This window comes from Lampetra fluviatilis, chromosome 4 (genome assembly GCF_964198595.1).
Source record: "Lampetra fluviatilis chromosome 4, kcLamFluv1.1, whole genome shotgun sequence".
In the NCBI taxonomy this organism is placed as follows: Eukaryota; Metazoa; Chordata; class Hyperoartia; order Petromyzontiformes; family Petromyzontidae; genus Lampetra; species Lampetra fluviatilis.
Window position 1 is genome coordinate 23,523,996 of NC_136278.1, and position 18,102 is coordinate 23,542,097.

Here is an 18,102-nt window from a genome sequence, read left to right on the forward strand (position 1 = left end):
CATTACAACTCAAATTTGTTTCATTGCAGGAAGGAAGCATTCGGGTGGCATTTTATTTGGCTTTAAATACTTTTGTGAATATCAATTTATCAGTGTCTGTTTTAATACAATGCAGCATGTGACATTTTTAAAAAAATGTATCTACATCTTGCCTTTGCAACTGTCATATTCCTACGCATATGCCATATTGCAGTTGGACAGGATTGTTTCGTGAACACTAGGTTCTGACTGATCCTCATATTTTCCCTGTTTATCGTAATGCCAAGGTATGAATATGATTTTGTATGCTTTTCTGCAACTGGAAAGGGAAACAAATATAGTTGCTGCGTAATTATTCTCCTCATGCTCTGCATCCACCCACACTTGGCATACGTTGTCGATATTACAATCATTCATAAATATAAAAATTGTCTAATCTTTGCCCGACTTTGTCGAATATAGTATTTGCTGTTTAACGTAAAATGTGATGTTAAAACATATATCATTTGATCCCATATGTTTGGATTTTATGTTGAAAGCAATGTTCAATCCTAGTATTATTATTTTGTTTTCAGATGTATGCATAGAATTTGGTATTTTATGAATTTTGTTGCAATTTCCTTTCATTTGTGATATGTAATTGTCTGTTATGTAAATATAGTTTGCCTTCTTAAACGTTGTTCAAGAAATATTATAAAAATGCAATTGTGATAAGTTGACTAATCATATATGTAGTATTCTTGCTATGGTCATAGGAACATGTGCTTTTATACAATAATTAACCTATTGATATGAATCTAAATATATTCATTAATTAATATTTTGTTATTATGTACAGTAAATTCCATTTAGTCCATCTTACTTTGCTTGGTAATTGTGGAGATGTCAACTTCAGTGTTTAAAAGACAGGTGTTTTAGGCAGGTGCTACTTTATGGATAATTTGGACTTTGACGAGATGTGGAGGATGCTAGGAATTTCATGGAAAGGTATGGTAAGCGAATTGAACATTTTTGTTTAACAAAATGCAGCAAAGGAAGAGATTTCAGAGGTAATCGGGAAACGGAAGTTGAAATAGATGGCACACATGTGTCGGATGACGCAGGGCGTGTTAAAGAGACACATTTGGAGTTGCACCCAGAGGTCAGCGATAAGGGGCTAGACCCAAATCCAATCTTCCAGATATTGTAAGAGCAGACAATTGAAGGTTGGCCGTCGATTTTACAACAACTCTAGAATTTGGCAGCAGGAAGAATGTATGTTTTTACAAATAGGTGAATAGAACATCACTGTGTATGCATTGCACAGCTTTTTTTAACGTAAAAAAATGTGTTAGTGAATTATTAATTTTAGCATATTGTGCAATCTGTAAAATTGTATGTGGTTTCCTGTCACGTGAAGAAGTGATTTGTTCTTAAATGTAAGTATCTTTCTGAACTCTTCCAAAATAAATCATTCAATCATCATTCAAAATCAAATATATCCTTCCTTCTCACTCGTCACCCATTTGTGAGTCCAGCTCTGATCTTCCTCGGAAACAGACACTTCATGCATCAAAATTAGCATTTCCATTATTTCCTAAAAATAGCTTTGTGCAGTTCAACCAACACCTGAAGTCATTCGTGGATGTGTATACATATATATGCATATGCCAGCACAGCTCAAATAATTTACCCGAGCGGTTATACGGAAGGATTATTTATTCTAATATAAAAAATAACATTTCAGCATCACTGGAGACGCAATCCCTGCGTACAAAATGTCCTACCAATCACACCCATATTTTTGCTCATACCTCTGCATACACTTGCATATTTACATTGATGATAACAATACTAATAACAACAATCTAAAAAAATATATATATATTTTCGGTGAGAATTCCCACTGCCTGATCTCTGTTGCAGCACTGTGTCCAACAAATGAAGTCCGCACGGAATCCGTGGGTGTGATTCTGAGCCCAAGCTATCCAGCCAACTACCCATATTTGCAGACATGCCTTTGGACCATATCCGTGGAAAAGGCATACAATGTAACCTTGTTCATTGAATTATTTCAAAGTGAAAAGCAATATGACGAGTTGGAGATATTTGATGGTAAGTGGGATGCCGCTACAGTATAGGAGCGTAAGATGTACGTGTATGCATGTTTATACTTTTTTGGAATGATGATACAAAGCTTTCGCATAAATAATGGAGTCATTATATAGTCAGTCAGGCAGTATAATGGTCATAATACATGGTTCAATTGGGATGGACTCACTCCTGTCATGGATGGACTCACTCCTGCCATAGGAATTTGGAATTTTCCCACTGGAAAAAGATTACCTTTAAAGACAACTTTGTTTTTATAATTATTTATGAAAGCAGTTATCCCTGGCATTCTTTCGTCTCAGATTAATGGAATAATTTAGCGACCTTTGCCCGATGAAGGTTGTGTTAGTCATGGGTGTAGTTTCATCATATTTCACACTGATCAGTGTAGGTTAGTGAAGGAATGCCCATGACTGATTCAGATATCACTTACCACGGATAATAGCCATGGCTGCAACTGCACTCGGGTTACCACCTTCTTAGTGCAATGCGAAAACCACTGCCACGTTTCCTCCAACGTCCATATACAGTACTCTATATATATCTGCACAAAAATCAAATACAGTTTGGTTGAGATAGTGTAATTTTAATGGAAGCATTGCCTCAAGCACGTGTCAGTGTTTTTGAATATTTTTGCAAACACAAAGCACTTTCCCCTGTGTGATCCCTGTCAGCGCAAAATATTCAGCATTTGCAAATACGCACTCACACTTAACCTTTAAAGCACTTGTCTATGCATAACTCAGGAGTAGTGGCTTCTAACATGAGCCTGAATCATCGATGCTTCTTTTACGATGCATTATTTTTTCATAAATACTCAGGGCAATACCTAAAACAAATATATACTGTACAGTATAAGAAACAAAAATAAAACAGTTTTTAGAACCACAGTTCTAAGCATTACCAGTAAATGTTATAACAATCCCGATATGAATGTGCGCAATAGCACGGTTATTTTATGTCATTTTGTCCCTGCTGCCCAGTCAAGCACTCATCATTCTCACGAAAAAAAACCTCTGACAAACGATCATTCATTCAAGATCACAATCTTAGTCATTATTTTTTCTTCTTCTTTCCGGCTCTCGCTGCGTCTCTCCCGCTGCTTCTCTTTCACTCTTTCCCCCTGGAGGGCAAAGCAGCCAGAGTCCACGACTGCTGGCCCTGAGTGGGGACTACTCGGCACCGATCAGCGTGACGAGCACAGGCCATCAGGTCCATCTGCGCTGGGCGTCCGACCAGGCCACCAGCAAGAAAGGATTCCGCATTCGATACACAGGTTACAGAAATTCTCTCCTGCCCTCTTTCACATTACACTGATGAATACAACTTCATGAGCCCTGTCTGTATCTTTTATTTAAGGCTAATATTTGTCAAAAAGGCACAATCCGGATGTAACCGGGTAGCTTATACAACTCATGTTTGCGGCATAAGCCTTGAATATTTCGGGAAGTCTATGATCATAGCCCTTAGCATTGCTAAAACATTTCATTGTGTCTGGCATCCCACGCTAACTGCAGTTTTGAATATGGCTTTTAAAACGAAATATGAACTTTAACATGGCATACACAACTATTATCTATCTATATCATGAGGTGCTGGACACATGGAGATGGTTTGCGTTTTGGGGGAGAAAATAATGAAATAACAAATGTGGAATTAAGGTATGGTAGTGTGACTTGGAGTTAGGGAAGGTTTATTTTATGGAAGCACTTTAAATTATTGTTCCAAGTGTAGTCTTCGAGGGAAGTCCAAGCTCTGGCCATCCACTACTGCGGGCATCTTCAGGAGTTAAATCAGAATCTTTATTTAGACTTGAGGAATCCAATGAGCTATGAAGCTCTTTTACACATATGCCCAGTAAGATGTCTACAGATGTCTGCCGAAGCAAATGGTGAAAGTTTCTCGCAGAAGCGCATCGCGAATACTCAAGAGAATATGCTGAACATGCGGCCCAACACAAAAGGCCATGCTTGGATTGCAAGTGCCTAAAACTCTGTATTGGTTCAAATAATCTGAGAGTGTTTTCCATGTTTCTCCTCCCACAGCCGAATACTGCAGCATTCCAGCAGCACCGGCTCACGGCTCGGCCACGAGTCAAAGCGGTGGGCATTTAAACAGCGTTGTTTGGTGGGCATGTGACAGAGGATACACGCTCATAGGGAAGAGCTCAGCCGTCTGTGTTAAAGCCCCCCAAGGATTTCATATGTGGGACTCTGCTGTCCCGACCTGTCAAGGTGGGTGTCTGATATGCCATCTCTGCAATGACATGTAGCATATTGCATCAGCTTGCACCAGCTGTTTTAATGAATGCCACAGTTCATGTTCTTGTCAATTTTGACAAGGCTGAGAGGCAATATTCCATCATTGCATAAATGCGTGCCACCGCAAACTCAGACCTCACATTTTAACAGGATGTACGTTGTGAATAAAACATGTAAAGTTTTTGTTTTATCTGGATTAAAGCTGTTCTAATGTCCATAATAGAGTTTTTTTAGGTTAGATTGGGTCAACATAAATGTGTCGTTAAACCCGCCACTACCGGACACAGCCAATTAGTAACGTTTGTCATGTAAGCAGAACATGCCAATTAGTTACTAGTATAGCACACCGGTGTGTTGGAGCGTAAACCCATGACATTTATAATTCGAGTACGACGTTTCGCCAGGAATTACAACTAGCTTCAGGAGAAAGCCAGATTTGTGGAGAAATCCTCCTGTTTCATTCTTAAATAGAGGGATACATGTGATGCTGTCACTTGTGAGCCAATCAAGTGTGAAGGCCAGTGGGGGGGGGGGGGGCGGGGGGGGTTAATGTATGCATATGTAGGACTCGTACAAGGGTTGTCTTTCTCTTCTCTTTATTTTCCTCTTAGAGTCCACCTTCGCCACGCCACCGCTCCGCTTCTCGGCGCAGCCTCGCTCCGCTCTGCGTCTCTCTGCTGCGCCACCGCTCCGCGTCTCTTCGTGCCCTCATTCCGTTCCGCATCGCTCCGCGTCTCTCTACCTCACTATCGCTACGCTTGTCGTCTCTACAGTTTCTCCTACTCTGCATCCTTCCAATGCATGGCTACCCTGGTTGCTCACTGCGTTCTCGCTACCACTGTCTCTCCGTGCTTTACTCTACTAACACTGTCTCTCTACGCTTTACTCTACTATCACTTGCTCTGTGACTCCCCGGGCACCGTTGCTGCAGCTCCATCCACGACGCCGACTCGTACAGGACTCCCTTCTCTCCGTTGTGCTCTGGCTTATATCCCCACACCAATTAATCTCCATAATTATCTCTACTCCCCGCTTATCGCTCGCCCCCTGGCCTCCCGTGTCACGTGGCCTTGTTTTCGCCGCCTGAGCGACGCCAGCTAATGCCCAATTACCTTTCCAGCCAATCACTGGCCTGTGTCCTCCCAGCTACCCTGACACCTGTTTCAACCCTTAACGACCCACTTCGCCTAAAGCCACAACAACAACCATTACCTCACATCACCCCACTGTACTGTGCTTGATTGCATAGCAACAGAGGCGGGGGATGCGTGGCGCGCTATACTCAAGCCCTACATCACCCCCCCCCCCTGTGAAAAAAACTAGCCGTCCCAGCTAAAACAACGCGAAACGCGAAACCCACAGTACACGATAAGTTCAACAGATGCACAATATATATACAACCCCGAGTCCCAGGAATTTAAGTAAAAGTTAATAGTCGTGAACGTGTTCCCGCGGCCGGTCGTCTCCCCGACTCAATGAAACAGGGGCTAGGGCATCCCCGTCCGTGGCCACAGGGCAGCGTTCTGCCTGAACCGTGCGTCCATCTCCATCCCCCTGTCCATCTCTCGACGAGAGCCACCCACAACCTTGTGCGTCCCGGCGTGTCCGTCACCTCAAAGATGGTGTTCCTGCAGGCACACGGGGGGTAAACCGCTGAGGTGCATCTTCCCATCGCCCCCCAGGACACTCGTCGGACACATCCAATACAGGCCGTTCCGGGATTGGAGATGACGTATCATATGGCACAACATATCTTTTCAACCGTGACGGGTGAATGTGCCACAACCGTCGACCGTAGCGAATCCTTACACTTTGATCCCGACGAACTTCCACAATCTCAACGGGCCCCTGCCAGGGCCGGTGGAACTTTGGTGACGTGCCCACCGGCACCATCGGACAATGTAACCAAGCCTTGTCCCCCACTTGCCATGGTTCCCGTGGAGGCTGCCCCCCATACAGACGCTCATTAGCTGCCTGCCTTCATTCCGTATTCCGCAGCGAGGCCTCCCTGGCCTCGTTCAACCTATCCAATGACTCACGCATGGGGACAGCCACCACTGGCGACTTGCTCTTTGATTTCACACCCAGCCTGACCAAGGCCGGGGCTTCTGGTTCACGCCCATACATCAGATAAAAGGGCGAATATCCTTTAGAAGTGTGTGGGGCCAATCTATAAGCGGCCAAAGCCGCCGGGACATGTAAATCCCAATCCGTCTGAGCCGAATTAACCTGCTGGCACAACATAGATGTCAATGTTCGATGAAGACGCTCGACCATCCCGTCGGTTTGCGGGTGGTATGGGGATGTCCGGATTTTTCTCGTACCCAATGCATCACACACCTCCTTGAAAAGGCGGGACGAAAATTTTTTTCCCTGGTCTGTAAGCAAGTGCTCTGGGGCCCCTTTATCGAAAACGTAACCCTGCAGAAAGGCCTCCACAATTGATCCCGCTGATTGGTCCACTAACGGCCATGCCATAGGCCACCGAGTTAAGTATTCGACCCCCACGAGCAAGTATTTGTGACCCCGCGGGGTAACGGGGAACGGTCCCAAAATATCAAGGGCCACAATTTCATTAACCCGCGAAACACGTATCGATTGCAATGGTACCCGATATGGCTGGGCTGGCGCCTTCCGCCGTGCGCACTCGTGACAAGCTTTAACGTACAAATCAACGTCATTCTGCAACCCCGGCCAATAGAAATAATTACTTAAAGTCAAAGCGGTTTTCTTCTCCCCCAAGTGCCTCAACCGCGCGTGCGTGTCGGAAATGAGTTTCCCTCGTAAACACAGCGGCACCACTATACAAAATTTCTGTAAGACGACATCCCATCTGACCAGGAGGTCGTCAATGAGTCGGAGAAAAGGCCGATCATCCGACTGTTTGGAGCGAGAGGCCCGTAGCCTCATCCTGGTAAGCGACGGATCGTCTATTTGCAACCGCACCCAACGCTCCCGTGACAAACCCAACAACCCAGGCTCAGTATCCAGTGTCTCGTCAACCCATTTTGAATTATCTGCAGCGGCCATTCTCGGCTCGCTCTGCAGCGGCGCCCAGAACGTGGCGATCCCTCGGAGCACCGACACGAGCCCGATGCCTGAGGCAACTGGAACAGAGCATCCGCGTTAACGTGACGCGTACCCTTCCTGTGCTGGACCGTAAATGAGTATCCCTGCAGGACCTCAAGCCAGCGGGCCATTTGGCCCGAGGGTTGATCCATCCGCAAGGAGTACTGCAATGCCGCGTGGTCGGTGCGGACCAAAAACTGTCACCCGTACAAGTATGGTCGATTCAACTGCACAAAATGAACAATCGCCAATAATTCCCTGCGCATTACGCAATACCTTTGTTCCGCCGGGGACAGTACCCGGCTGCCATATGCGACGACCCTTTCAACACCGTTAATCGTTTGGGACAACACAGCTCCGATGCCTGTATCACTGGCATCCGTGTCCAACGTAAACATTTCCGCAAAATTTGGATACCCGAGCGGCGGTGCATCCGCCAACGTGTCCCGGAGCGTTTCAAATGAACGCTGCTCATCATCACCCCATAGAAACTTTTTACCCTTAGCAGTCAGCATGTGCAGTGGCCTCGCAATCGTAGCAAAATTCTTAACAAATCGCCGATAATATGACGCCAACCCCACGAAGCTGCGTACTTCCGACACCGTTTTAGGCACTGGCCACGCACGAACACAACTATTTTTTTTCCGGATCCGTTGCGACCCCCACTTCGCTGACCACATGACCAAGATATTTAACGGAAGTTCGCAACAGATGACACTTTTGGGGTTTAAACTTCAAATTGGCGCCCCTTACCCTGCCAAACACAGCTCGCAGCCGCTGCAAATGTCCCTCAAAATCCTTACTGAACACAATGACGTCGTCCAGGTAAATCAAACACGACTCCCACTGCAATCCCGTCAACACCAGCTCCATCAGTCGTTGAAAAGTGGCTGGTGCGGAGTGCAGCCCCATCGGCAATACATTAAAGTGAAACAATCCTTGCGTCATGCGAAAAGCCGTCTTCGGTTTAGATGCCTCGTCCAAGGGCAATTGCCAAAAGCCCGATAAGAGGTCTAATCTGGAAAAGCATCCGCTACCGAAACTTTATTCAATTTCCGGTAATCTACACAAAATCGCAGAGAGCCGTCCCTTTTTTTTACCAACACGATCGGGGCTCCCCATGGGCTGGACGAAGGGGATACGATATCCTGTTGCAACATCTCGTCAACCGTCTTCCGAATGCAATCCTTCTACAGCGGGCTCACCCGGTGAGGATTCAATCGAACAGGGGCCGCATCTCTAGTGTCAATGTGATGTCGCAACAAGGTCGTACGACCGACGTCAAACTTCCCCGAGCTAAACACATCCCTAAATTCCCAAAGCAACTCCCTTAACCGCGTCCGCTGCTCGGGTGTCAAATCGTCGTTACCTTCATACAATTCGTGAAACCAGCTCGGTTCCTCCTCCGGTCACGGCAGCGTGTTACCCCCCCCCCCCCCCCCCCCCCCCCCCCCCCACTGCCAAACACACATGGCTTTCCGAACCTCATTCGACTGACGCGTGTGCCAGCGTGGTCCCTTCCTGAATAACGACCGGCTCGTGCCCCGTGTTTATAATCTGAATAAACGGTTCGGCCGTTGCTGGCACCATCGTAAAAGCCCCTACCAAAGAGGGCATTCGTGACACGGCATTTGAAGGTGACAATAACATACCCTCCTCCAAGTTATCTACTGACAGCCCCTTTTTCAATTTCAACGGGACAAGCATCTGCGTCGCAGGTGGAACGCGCACCGTGCGGCTAACCACCGCCTGGACCACAGCGTTGACACGAGCAAATTTAGACGGAGTACCCAAAAATGTTATGCACTTCCCTAACAGCAATTCCAATTGTCCCCTTTCAATCGAAATCTTAATCGGCATCTTTTGCAAAAAATCCGTGCCCAATAAACACGGCACAACCAGAACAGACAAAACCAAAATGTACCCCGTTACACACACCTCCCCAACCTGTATCGTTGCTAGTATACGACCCATAATTCCCAAACTACCCCCATTTGCCGCTATACACGGGCCCTCCACCGGTTCCAAAACATGGGCCGAAGCAGGGAGAAATCGGAAGGTGTGCAAAGAAATAAGCGTCGCGGATACCCCCGTGTCAACAATAACCCGAATTTGAATCCCTTGAACAAACGCCATCACATCCGACGAACCCGGCGCAGCCCCCAAAACACGATGAGCCAACGCACCCCATACCGCATTACCTTGAGCATCATATGAAGGGGGATCAGCATTATGTATCGACGCGGATGGGTGAGGTGTAGGATACGGCCGTGTATTGCATGTGTCGCGACTCGCCTGGTAATCCTGCGCTGGGTAGAATCCCCGATTGTAGGGTCCCGATGAACGTGGGAAGACGCGTCTCCGTCTCCAGCAGTCCTGCGTGAAGTGTCCTCGCCGCCCGCACTCGTAGCAGCGTGACGGACCGCCACGTCCGTCCGCATCCGAGCGGCGGTGTGGGCTCAACGGTGGTCGTGCGGCCGCTGCCGTCAGCGGCGTCAGCTCTCCCTCCAGTAGACCACCGTCTGATCCAACGCCCACCACCATGGCCCCGCCGATGGCTCGTCGCGAAGCTCCAGGTTGACCTGGATGTTCCTGGCAAGCTGCAAGGATGACCTGTCGTCGTTGTTGTTGCTGGGAAGTGAGAGGACGACTTGTAGCTCCTTCGCCATCTGCAACAGCTTCTCCTGGGCCAAAGAATCAAGGGCCGCTTCGTCCATTGCCGGGTAAACCGCTTGGCCAAGAGTCAACAGTGCACTGCGATACGCGAGGGGAGATTCTCCTTCCGCCCGTCGCCTCAATTGAAACTTGCGCTTGGCGACCGAGCGAGGTTCGTAAATCTTCTGCATCGCCGCAAATATCTCTGGCAAGGACAAGCGAACCCCTCGAGGGAGACCGTAGAACGTCACCAACGCGTCGTCGTCCAAAGCCGTTGGCAGCGCCCGTAGCGCTTGAGCCTCCGTCCACCCGAGCGACTCATACGCTGCCCGAAATCGTCGTGTAAACGCCGTCCAGTCGCCGACCGGGACCTCGAAGCGTTCCACGTGCAGCCGACGTGGCGTGCTCGAGGCCAGCGACTCCGGTTCCTCCTCCTCGTCCAGCAGTGCACCTGGCGCCTCGGGAGATCCAGCCGCGCCGTCAGCCCCCGCAGATGTAACGAGGTCGAGCGGCTGCGGATCCAATCCCATCGGCGCTTCCCGCATCGACCGCAGAACTCGATCAAATTCTTGCGTGAGCACCGCCATCCTGGCCTCCCACGCCGCCATCGCAGCTCTCCACACGTGCGGCGGGCTCGGCTCCTCCTCGTCGTGCGTTTCGACCTCGTCGTGCGGCGGTGCTTGCTCCGTCACGTCCTCCGGCGATGCGGGGGCCTCTGCTCCTGATGGAGGTATCACGTCCGCATCGCTGCTCTCCGCCGACGAGGCTGCCCTTAAGTTCTTTTTCTTCATGACTTTCTTGGACATCTCGGTGCAGGTCCGTTATCACTTCTGACACCAGTTGTAGGACTCGTACAAGGGTTGTCTTTCTCTCCTCTATATTTTCCTCTTAGAGTCCACCTTTGCCGCGCCACCGCTCCGCTTCTCGGCGCGGCCTCGCTCCGCATCTCTCTGCTGCGCCACCGCTCCGCGTCTCTCCGTGCTTTCACTCCGCTCCGCGTCGCTCCGCGTCTCTCTACCTCACTATCGCTACGCTTGTCGTCTCTACGGTTTCTCCTACTCTGCATCCTTCCAATGCATGGCTACCCTGGTTGCTCACTGCGTTCTTGCTACCACTGTCTCTCCGTGCTTTACTCTACTAACACTGTCTCTCTATGCTTTTCTCTACTATCACTTGCTCTGCGACTCCCCGGGCACCGTTGCTTCAGCTCCATCCACGACGCCGACTCGTACAGGACTCCCTTCTCTCCGTTGTGCTCTGGCTTATATCCCCACACCAATTAATCTCCATAATTATCTCTACCCCCCGCTTATCGCTCGCCCCCTGGCCCCCCGTGTCACATGGCCTTGTTTTCGCCGCCTGAGCGATGCCAGCTAATGCCCAATTACCTTTCCAGCCAATCACTGGCCTGTGTCCTCCCGGCTACCCTGACACCTGTTTCAACCCTTAACGACCCACTTCGCCTCAAGCCACAACAACAACCATTACCTCACATCACCCCACTGTACTGTGCTTGCTTGCATAGCAACAGAGGCGGGGGATGCGTGGTGCGCTATACTCAAACCCTACACATATAAATTACAATGGGTATCCGTTACCGGTTGGGTTAATCACATGGTAATCAACAAACATTGTTAATGCACATTATGCATGCATCATGTGCATGCACATTATGCATCCTGCCGTTTTTTGTGGGCACGAAAGTCCCAGTAACGAAACAGGAGGATTTCTCCACAAATATGGCTGTCGCCTGATGATGCGGTTATAATTACTGGAAAAACGTCGTACTTGAATTTTAAATGGTGTGGGTTTACTCTCCAACACCGGTATGCTGTACTAGCAACTAATTGGCATGTTTTGTTTACGTGACAAACCTTACTAATTGGCTGTGTCGGGTGGTGGCGGGATTAACGACACATTTATATCTACGCTATCTAACCCAAAAAAAAACTCTATTATGGATAAGTTTGGTATCAAAAGTCTACGTGTTAACCTGTTCTAATACGTTCAAAGTGTATTTTTATGTTATGATTTATCAACCAACTTCATTTCTTCGCTGAGAGGCCTTTTTGGAGACCTTACGAGAAATGTACAACTTGAAAATGCTTTGCTTGTGGCCATCGGCAAAGAGACTTCACAGGAAACATGACCCCTGTGATAGAGAAGCCACATAGAATTTAGGTTCTCCTGCCACCAAGTAATCGCTGGAGCTGCGTGCAATACATTTACATAATGTGTACCTCAGTCTCAGGTTTATGAATTCCCACTGGCAGCACACAGTTAAATGCATCACGTCGTTGCATTGTTAAAATGGTAAATACATTAATATATGCATAGCCTTAATGGCTATGTGGCATTAAAATAAAGGATAATATCTTTGGATGGCTTGCAGTCGGGACTTTTTTTATATTGTATTCATGCTGGCAGAAGCCAATGATCTATGAAGCACTATTTCACAGGTTTACTGAAAGAGCTATGTTTATCCTTAATTATTTACAGTTGTTTTTTAATTGCTAGCATCACTGTCAGCATCACTATCACCATAATTTGCCAAAATGCCAGAATGAGCCTGGGCTGAGGGCCCATGTACAGAATACTAATACTCTACAGGCATAATAAACATGGCAATGGTGTTGTATCAAAAAAGGCAGCGTAATAGATTTTTCTAGCATTAAAATTAAGAATGATTAATTCATAAATAAAATAGACGGTACGTGAGTCAAATCGGCTGAGGTTTTTGCATGTGTAAACATCGCAAGCAGCCGATTAAATATTCCTTTCAATTATTCCTCTGATGTTTCACGTTTGATTTGCCAGCCATCTCGTGTGGCATCCCAGTCTCTCCGGCCAACGGGGAGATTCTCACCGTGAACTACTCCGTCGGCGGGCGAGTGACCTACAGCTGTAACCGAGGCTACACCACGGGGCCTGGAGATGCCCTTGTGGCTGTGTGCCTGGTAAACGGAACTTGGAGCAACAACAATCAACCACCAATGTGCAATGGTATGCCCCTTGCCTTTAATGCTATACGACTATGTCATGAATTCTGAATCTTTCTGTAAACTCTCAGAATCTGATGAGCTCCGAAGCTCTTTTGTCACATGTCCAATAGAGGCCGGTCGGCGAGTTACATCGACGAAAAAATGACGTTCAACTAACGTGTTCAGAGCAATGTTTTTTTCATTAGCCCTGTCTATCTGTATGCCCTATACAAGGGTGGCAGGGAGGGTATGGTAACTTCCATGAAGATGATCCAAAAGAGGAACATTTTATGTTCAAAGTCATATCGCTATTTTTTATTTACCAAATAGAACCTTGGAAATATCGATCATAGGGTTGCCAAAAATGTGCAGACACAACCAAACATTTTGCTCTGATTGCTATCCATTAGCTTCTGTACTTATGCAAGTTGGAAAGCGTTACAGAACCCATGCATACGCACGATTTTTCTTCCTTGTTTAAATGACTTTAATTACGAGTCAGTCTTACACATAGGGTGAATCTTTATATATGTCTTATACAATCCCTAATAAAATCACATCGCATGAGCTTTACCTGCCACTGTATATGAGTGACTTGAACCTGACATCTTTATAATGTGTTGTCCACCACTTGTGTTTCCCCTGAGTGCTACTATAATAGCATGATCTTTTTTTGGTTATGTTTTTGTTCATATATATCGGTCACAGGTCATACATAGCTCTTAATACCATATGTCCCTGGTTACTTCTGGTCAGAAAGAGTCATTACTTGACATGGTGCAACATACATCACTCAAGTAAGAGCTGTTACTGACAGATTGACTCGCATATGAACAATTCAGTTTTTCACAGTGTGTAATTTTTACAATTGCAATTGCTGGCACAGATGGGCTACTATTTTTCCAATAATATCACGGGATCTTTAAAGTCCACTGGGAAGCAGACGACACGCAGTATTTTTATGATTAACACACCTGCAGTATTAACCAGGGCGGCTGCTGCACTCGAACCACAATCCTCTACAGCAAGTCACAAGCGCGCTCAGCCATATAATCTACTTGCTGTGCTGCCTGCAAACAATTACCCTGAATTGTGCTTTATAAAATTGCATTATGATTGTGCTTGAAACAACTAATTAGGATACACTTTTCATTAATTATGGTTCATCCTGCTAAGTTGTTTCAGTGCTGAAGCTCTGCATGAAATGAAGCAGCTCAGTAAATGGCCAAAAAATGTTGTTAGGCATTAACCAAAGGATCCTCTCCTTGCCAGCTGCTGCATACATTGTACAATGGTACAAAAACATAGTTGACAGACAAGTTGTTTGATATCAAGCAATTTGATAGCAAACTCAAGTATCGTAATTAAATTGTACTGTTATGAGTTATTGGCAAGAGCCTTTGAATTCCATTGCATTAACCCTGCATTCTGCTCCAGAAATTGAGGACACCAAACTTTATTGGTGAAACCTTTTTACTCTCTCTTTTGAAAAAGAGTGGCTTTGAAACATTTGCGACTGTATATTGTGATTGCTGTTGGTCAAATATATGTTATATATGCTCTTGTTGAACTAAACAGTAAGGAAACACTGAAATGGCACTTTAAAATATTGTCTGCTCAGGAATAATAAAAAAATGGACGAAAAATAATGTGCAGATATTGTGTGTATTGGGTAATTTTTTTCATGTATATTTTTTGCAACCATAAACTTTTATTCAATCATACATATTTATCCTATGAGTATATTTTAACGCCACAATTTATTGAAAGAGACGTGAAAAAAAAACCTTGCTGTGCATATTGTGCGACTGTTGTTACACATATGTCCTTTTTAATGATCACTTATTTTATTATCGGGGTTAGAACATAAATGTATTTATCTGTGCCTTCCAATTAGCACGGTTGACTCCTTACGGTGCGAAAGAAGTTCAGCATACATACATAAGCATTTATGCATGTGGAAATAATCAGTGTTCATAATCATTAGCACTACAATGCCCTCATCATGCTTTTTCCCATATTTTCCATTCTACTCAGGAGCAATTTATTTCAATTCACATGTCATCTTCCATCAGGGGTTCCATCCTGGCTGCGATCTGCACCTCCGATTAGCACGGTTGACTATGTATGGTGCGAAAGAATTTCAATACACATACTAACATTCTATCACCAGGTCTGTAAATAAACTATCATCTATTCAAACATTGCGTCCTGTTCAAATCCGATTGTTTCCCTTTAAGTGGACGCCATGTTTTCGGGGCATGTTAATAAAATTGTCGTGCATGTTTTTGCGTGTACATTTTAGCTTTTGTAAGTATTGTACAGACAATGTATGCTGAAACAGCAGAAAATCCACTTGTTGGGGGCCGAGCAGTTCAATTCAGTGACAACTGTTCGCACACTGTTAAAGCGTGTTGTAAGCAAAGTGCCCTGTGTTTTCCTGTTGCGTGCGAAACAGCTATTGCCTGCATGAACTTCAACACCTTCTCTTTGGACCACGGTAGCTGGCTGCTCCTCAATGGCAGTGATTATAAATATGGCTCGCGTATCATCTTTCACTGCCAGCCGGGGTACACCTTGCTGGGCCCTCGTATAATCCACTGTCAAGAGAATGGGGCATGGAGCTGGGAAAACGACCAGCCCAGATGCAGCTGTAATGCGCCTTGTTTTACCTCATGTCACATTTTCATACCTTTGCTCAAATGTTTTGCCGTGAATTTCATTGAGTCTAATATTCATGGAGATGGAACACTTCAGTACGAATGTCCAGGCAAAGTTCAACCCCCATTACTTTAGCTTAGTTATTGTGCTGGGGCAAGGCTGACTTTGATAAATGTGAAGCATGCTTTATCGGAGAAGACAGCTAAAAGGGAAAATTACCATTTGTGCTTGCTTCGAAAAAATGTGTTCACGCATCTCCTAAATGTTGTACCTTGAATTTAATTTAACATTTATGAACCATAAAATATCAAATGCGTCAGTATAAATGTTAATTTGAAATGCGGAAATTGCATTTCAAAGGCTTTCACAATGTATAAACGATAAAGGTAAAAAATACATTTGCATATGATTCTAAAAACATGCAGAAAGTTTAACCATGACTGCCTAAAGTTTTGATCTTGCATGCAAATATAATTGGACCATTATGCATACCAAAAATACGCCTCATCACTCAATGTGTCATTATTCTGTCATTTGTTGCTTCATTTCTAGTGATCTCTTGTGGGAGCCTTTCCGCTCTTCCCAATGGCAGGAAGATTGGCACTCAAACGGGGTTTGGCTCCACAGCCATTTATCGTTGTGATCCTGGATTCACACTTTTGGGCTCACAAGTTCGAGAGTGCCTGGCAAGTGGCCTGTGGAGTGGCGCCAGCAGCAGGTGTATCGGTATGAGCAACAAACTGCACGGAGTGACCTGCATGGTTTCCAAAAGAGTGCCGCGGTGGCGAGATGCGCACTGCCTCGCCTGGCATACAAGTGGTTGTGAGTTCGATAAGCCACTTCGTTGAGCTATAATTTACGGCCAGACCACTTCTGAAAAAAGAGCTACATAGCTCAGTGGGCCTTACCTGGTTTAATAAAAATTGTTTCGAATAGTTAACTTCAGATCACACGTCTTGGCTTTGATGGTGGTCTTGCACGTTTAGTTATGCTATGGTTGGAACACATAGCGAGTGCTATAAATGATAAACTCAAGAACAACGATTATATTGCAGTGACTTCTTTTGAATTAATGCAATGAGCACCCCTTATATAAACATGGTTCGTGTGAATTTATCAACAACAAATGGGGGATTTATTTTTGTACATGCGGGAAAGGTAATGATAGTTACAGTTTCACGTTTATTTAATTTAACTCGGTGAGAATGCAAGGGGCCAGGATAGTATCGTTTTCAAGAGTGACCTGGGGTATTCGTTTGCCATTAGGGGGCAATGACAAATCCCAATTGAGTAATTTGTAGGTGGAAAATGTTGACTGCACACAAGGGCCTACCTTTGCGAAGGATGTCCACTGTGAAGCAGATGGCCATTATTATTATGATGATGAGCAGGTTGGAGTGCTTTTGGAAAATTATCTTGATAATGAAATAAAAAAGACCAAAGTACCAAAAGTATTAACATTGTATTCCATTCATATATATAAACTACTGTGACATACGGATCAGAAACATGAACAATGACAAAGAAAATGGAGCATAAGCTGAAAAGTTGGCGAAATAGCATGAATAAGCACGTGCTTGGATTTGCACAGAGAAACTAAGAAGAAAACACAAGTTTGAGACATCATATTGACAGTTTAAAAAATGCACATGGTGTTTAGCAGCACACTTTGGACACCCATTTAAATGAGATGTTCCATCTTGTGGAATAATGAAATAACAATAATAATAAATAAATAAAAACTTGCTATAACGTTTATATTGGCATAAATATTTACACATATCGAGAAGGAATGATGGACGCTGGTTCAGACTTACAACGAAGCGACAGGAGGGAATATCTTCTTGGTTCTTTCGGTAAAGTCACGTAGAAGGGAAGTAATAAAATAATAAAAATAAAACATAATAAAATAAAATAATTCTCACGACGTTTCGGCTACAACGCAAGCAGCCGTCTTCAGGTGAAGAATGAGACACTACCAAGCTAGGAGCTTATATATAAGCTGGGTTGGAGGTGGAAGAGCGCCTTAACAAAAAGAATGTGCATATGAAGAGGAATTTAGCATATTCATGGAAAATGCGTAGGAGGTGGGTGGGGGGGTTTCATAGTCATATTATGCCCATGCATTATGCAGGATCAGCAGCACCAAGGGAGGGTGCAGGGAGTAGCATTAACAAAGGAAAGGAATGTTAATAGTATGTAGCTGCAGTTACTAAACAACCACGTAGAAAACTAAAGTATAAATTACATAAAAAACTAAAGTATAAACTGCATAGCACCATCAGTATACTTACTATACTCTACAATAAGCTGAGTTACTAACAGCAAGTAATACATTACAATTCTACGTCGTAAAAATTATATAATATGCTTCCATCTATACTTTATTCTCTTACATCACACGA

General features: G+C 45.1%; 1 protein-coding gene across 2 annotated transcripts in view; it reads left to right on the forward strand.

Moving 5' to 3' along the window:
- The window catches only part of LOC144931684 (CUB and sushi domain-containing protein 3-like), a 454,944-nt gene that overhangs the window by 393,562 nt on the left and 43,280 nt on the right, over positions 1-18,102 (forward strand). For both annotated transcript variants that reach the window (XM_078855833.1, XM_078855834.1), the window contains 6 exons: positions 1,885-2,073; positions 3,200-3,346; positions 4,116-4,304; positions 12,873-13,058; positions 15,495-15,689; positions 16,250-16,423. In XM_078855833.1, coding sequence (XP_078711959.1) covers positions 1,885-2,073; positions 3,200-3,346; positions 4,116-4,304; positions 12,873-13,058; positions 15,495-15,689; positions 16,250-16,423 — 1,080 coding nt within the window. The remainder of the gene's footprint in view (positions 1-1,884; positions 2,074-3,199; positions 3,347-4,115; positions 4,305-12,872; positions 13,059-15,494; positions 15,690-16,249; positions 16,424-18,102) is intronic.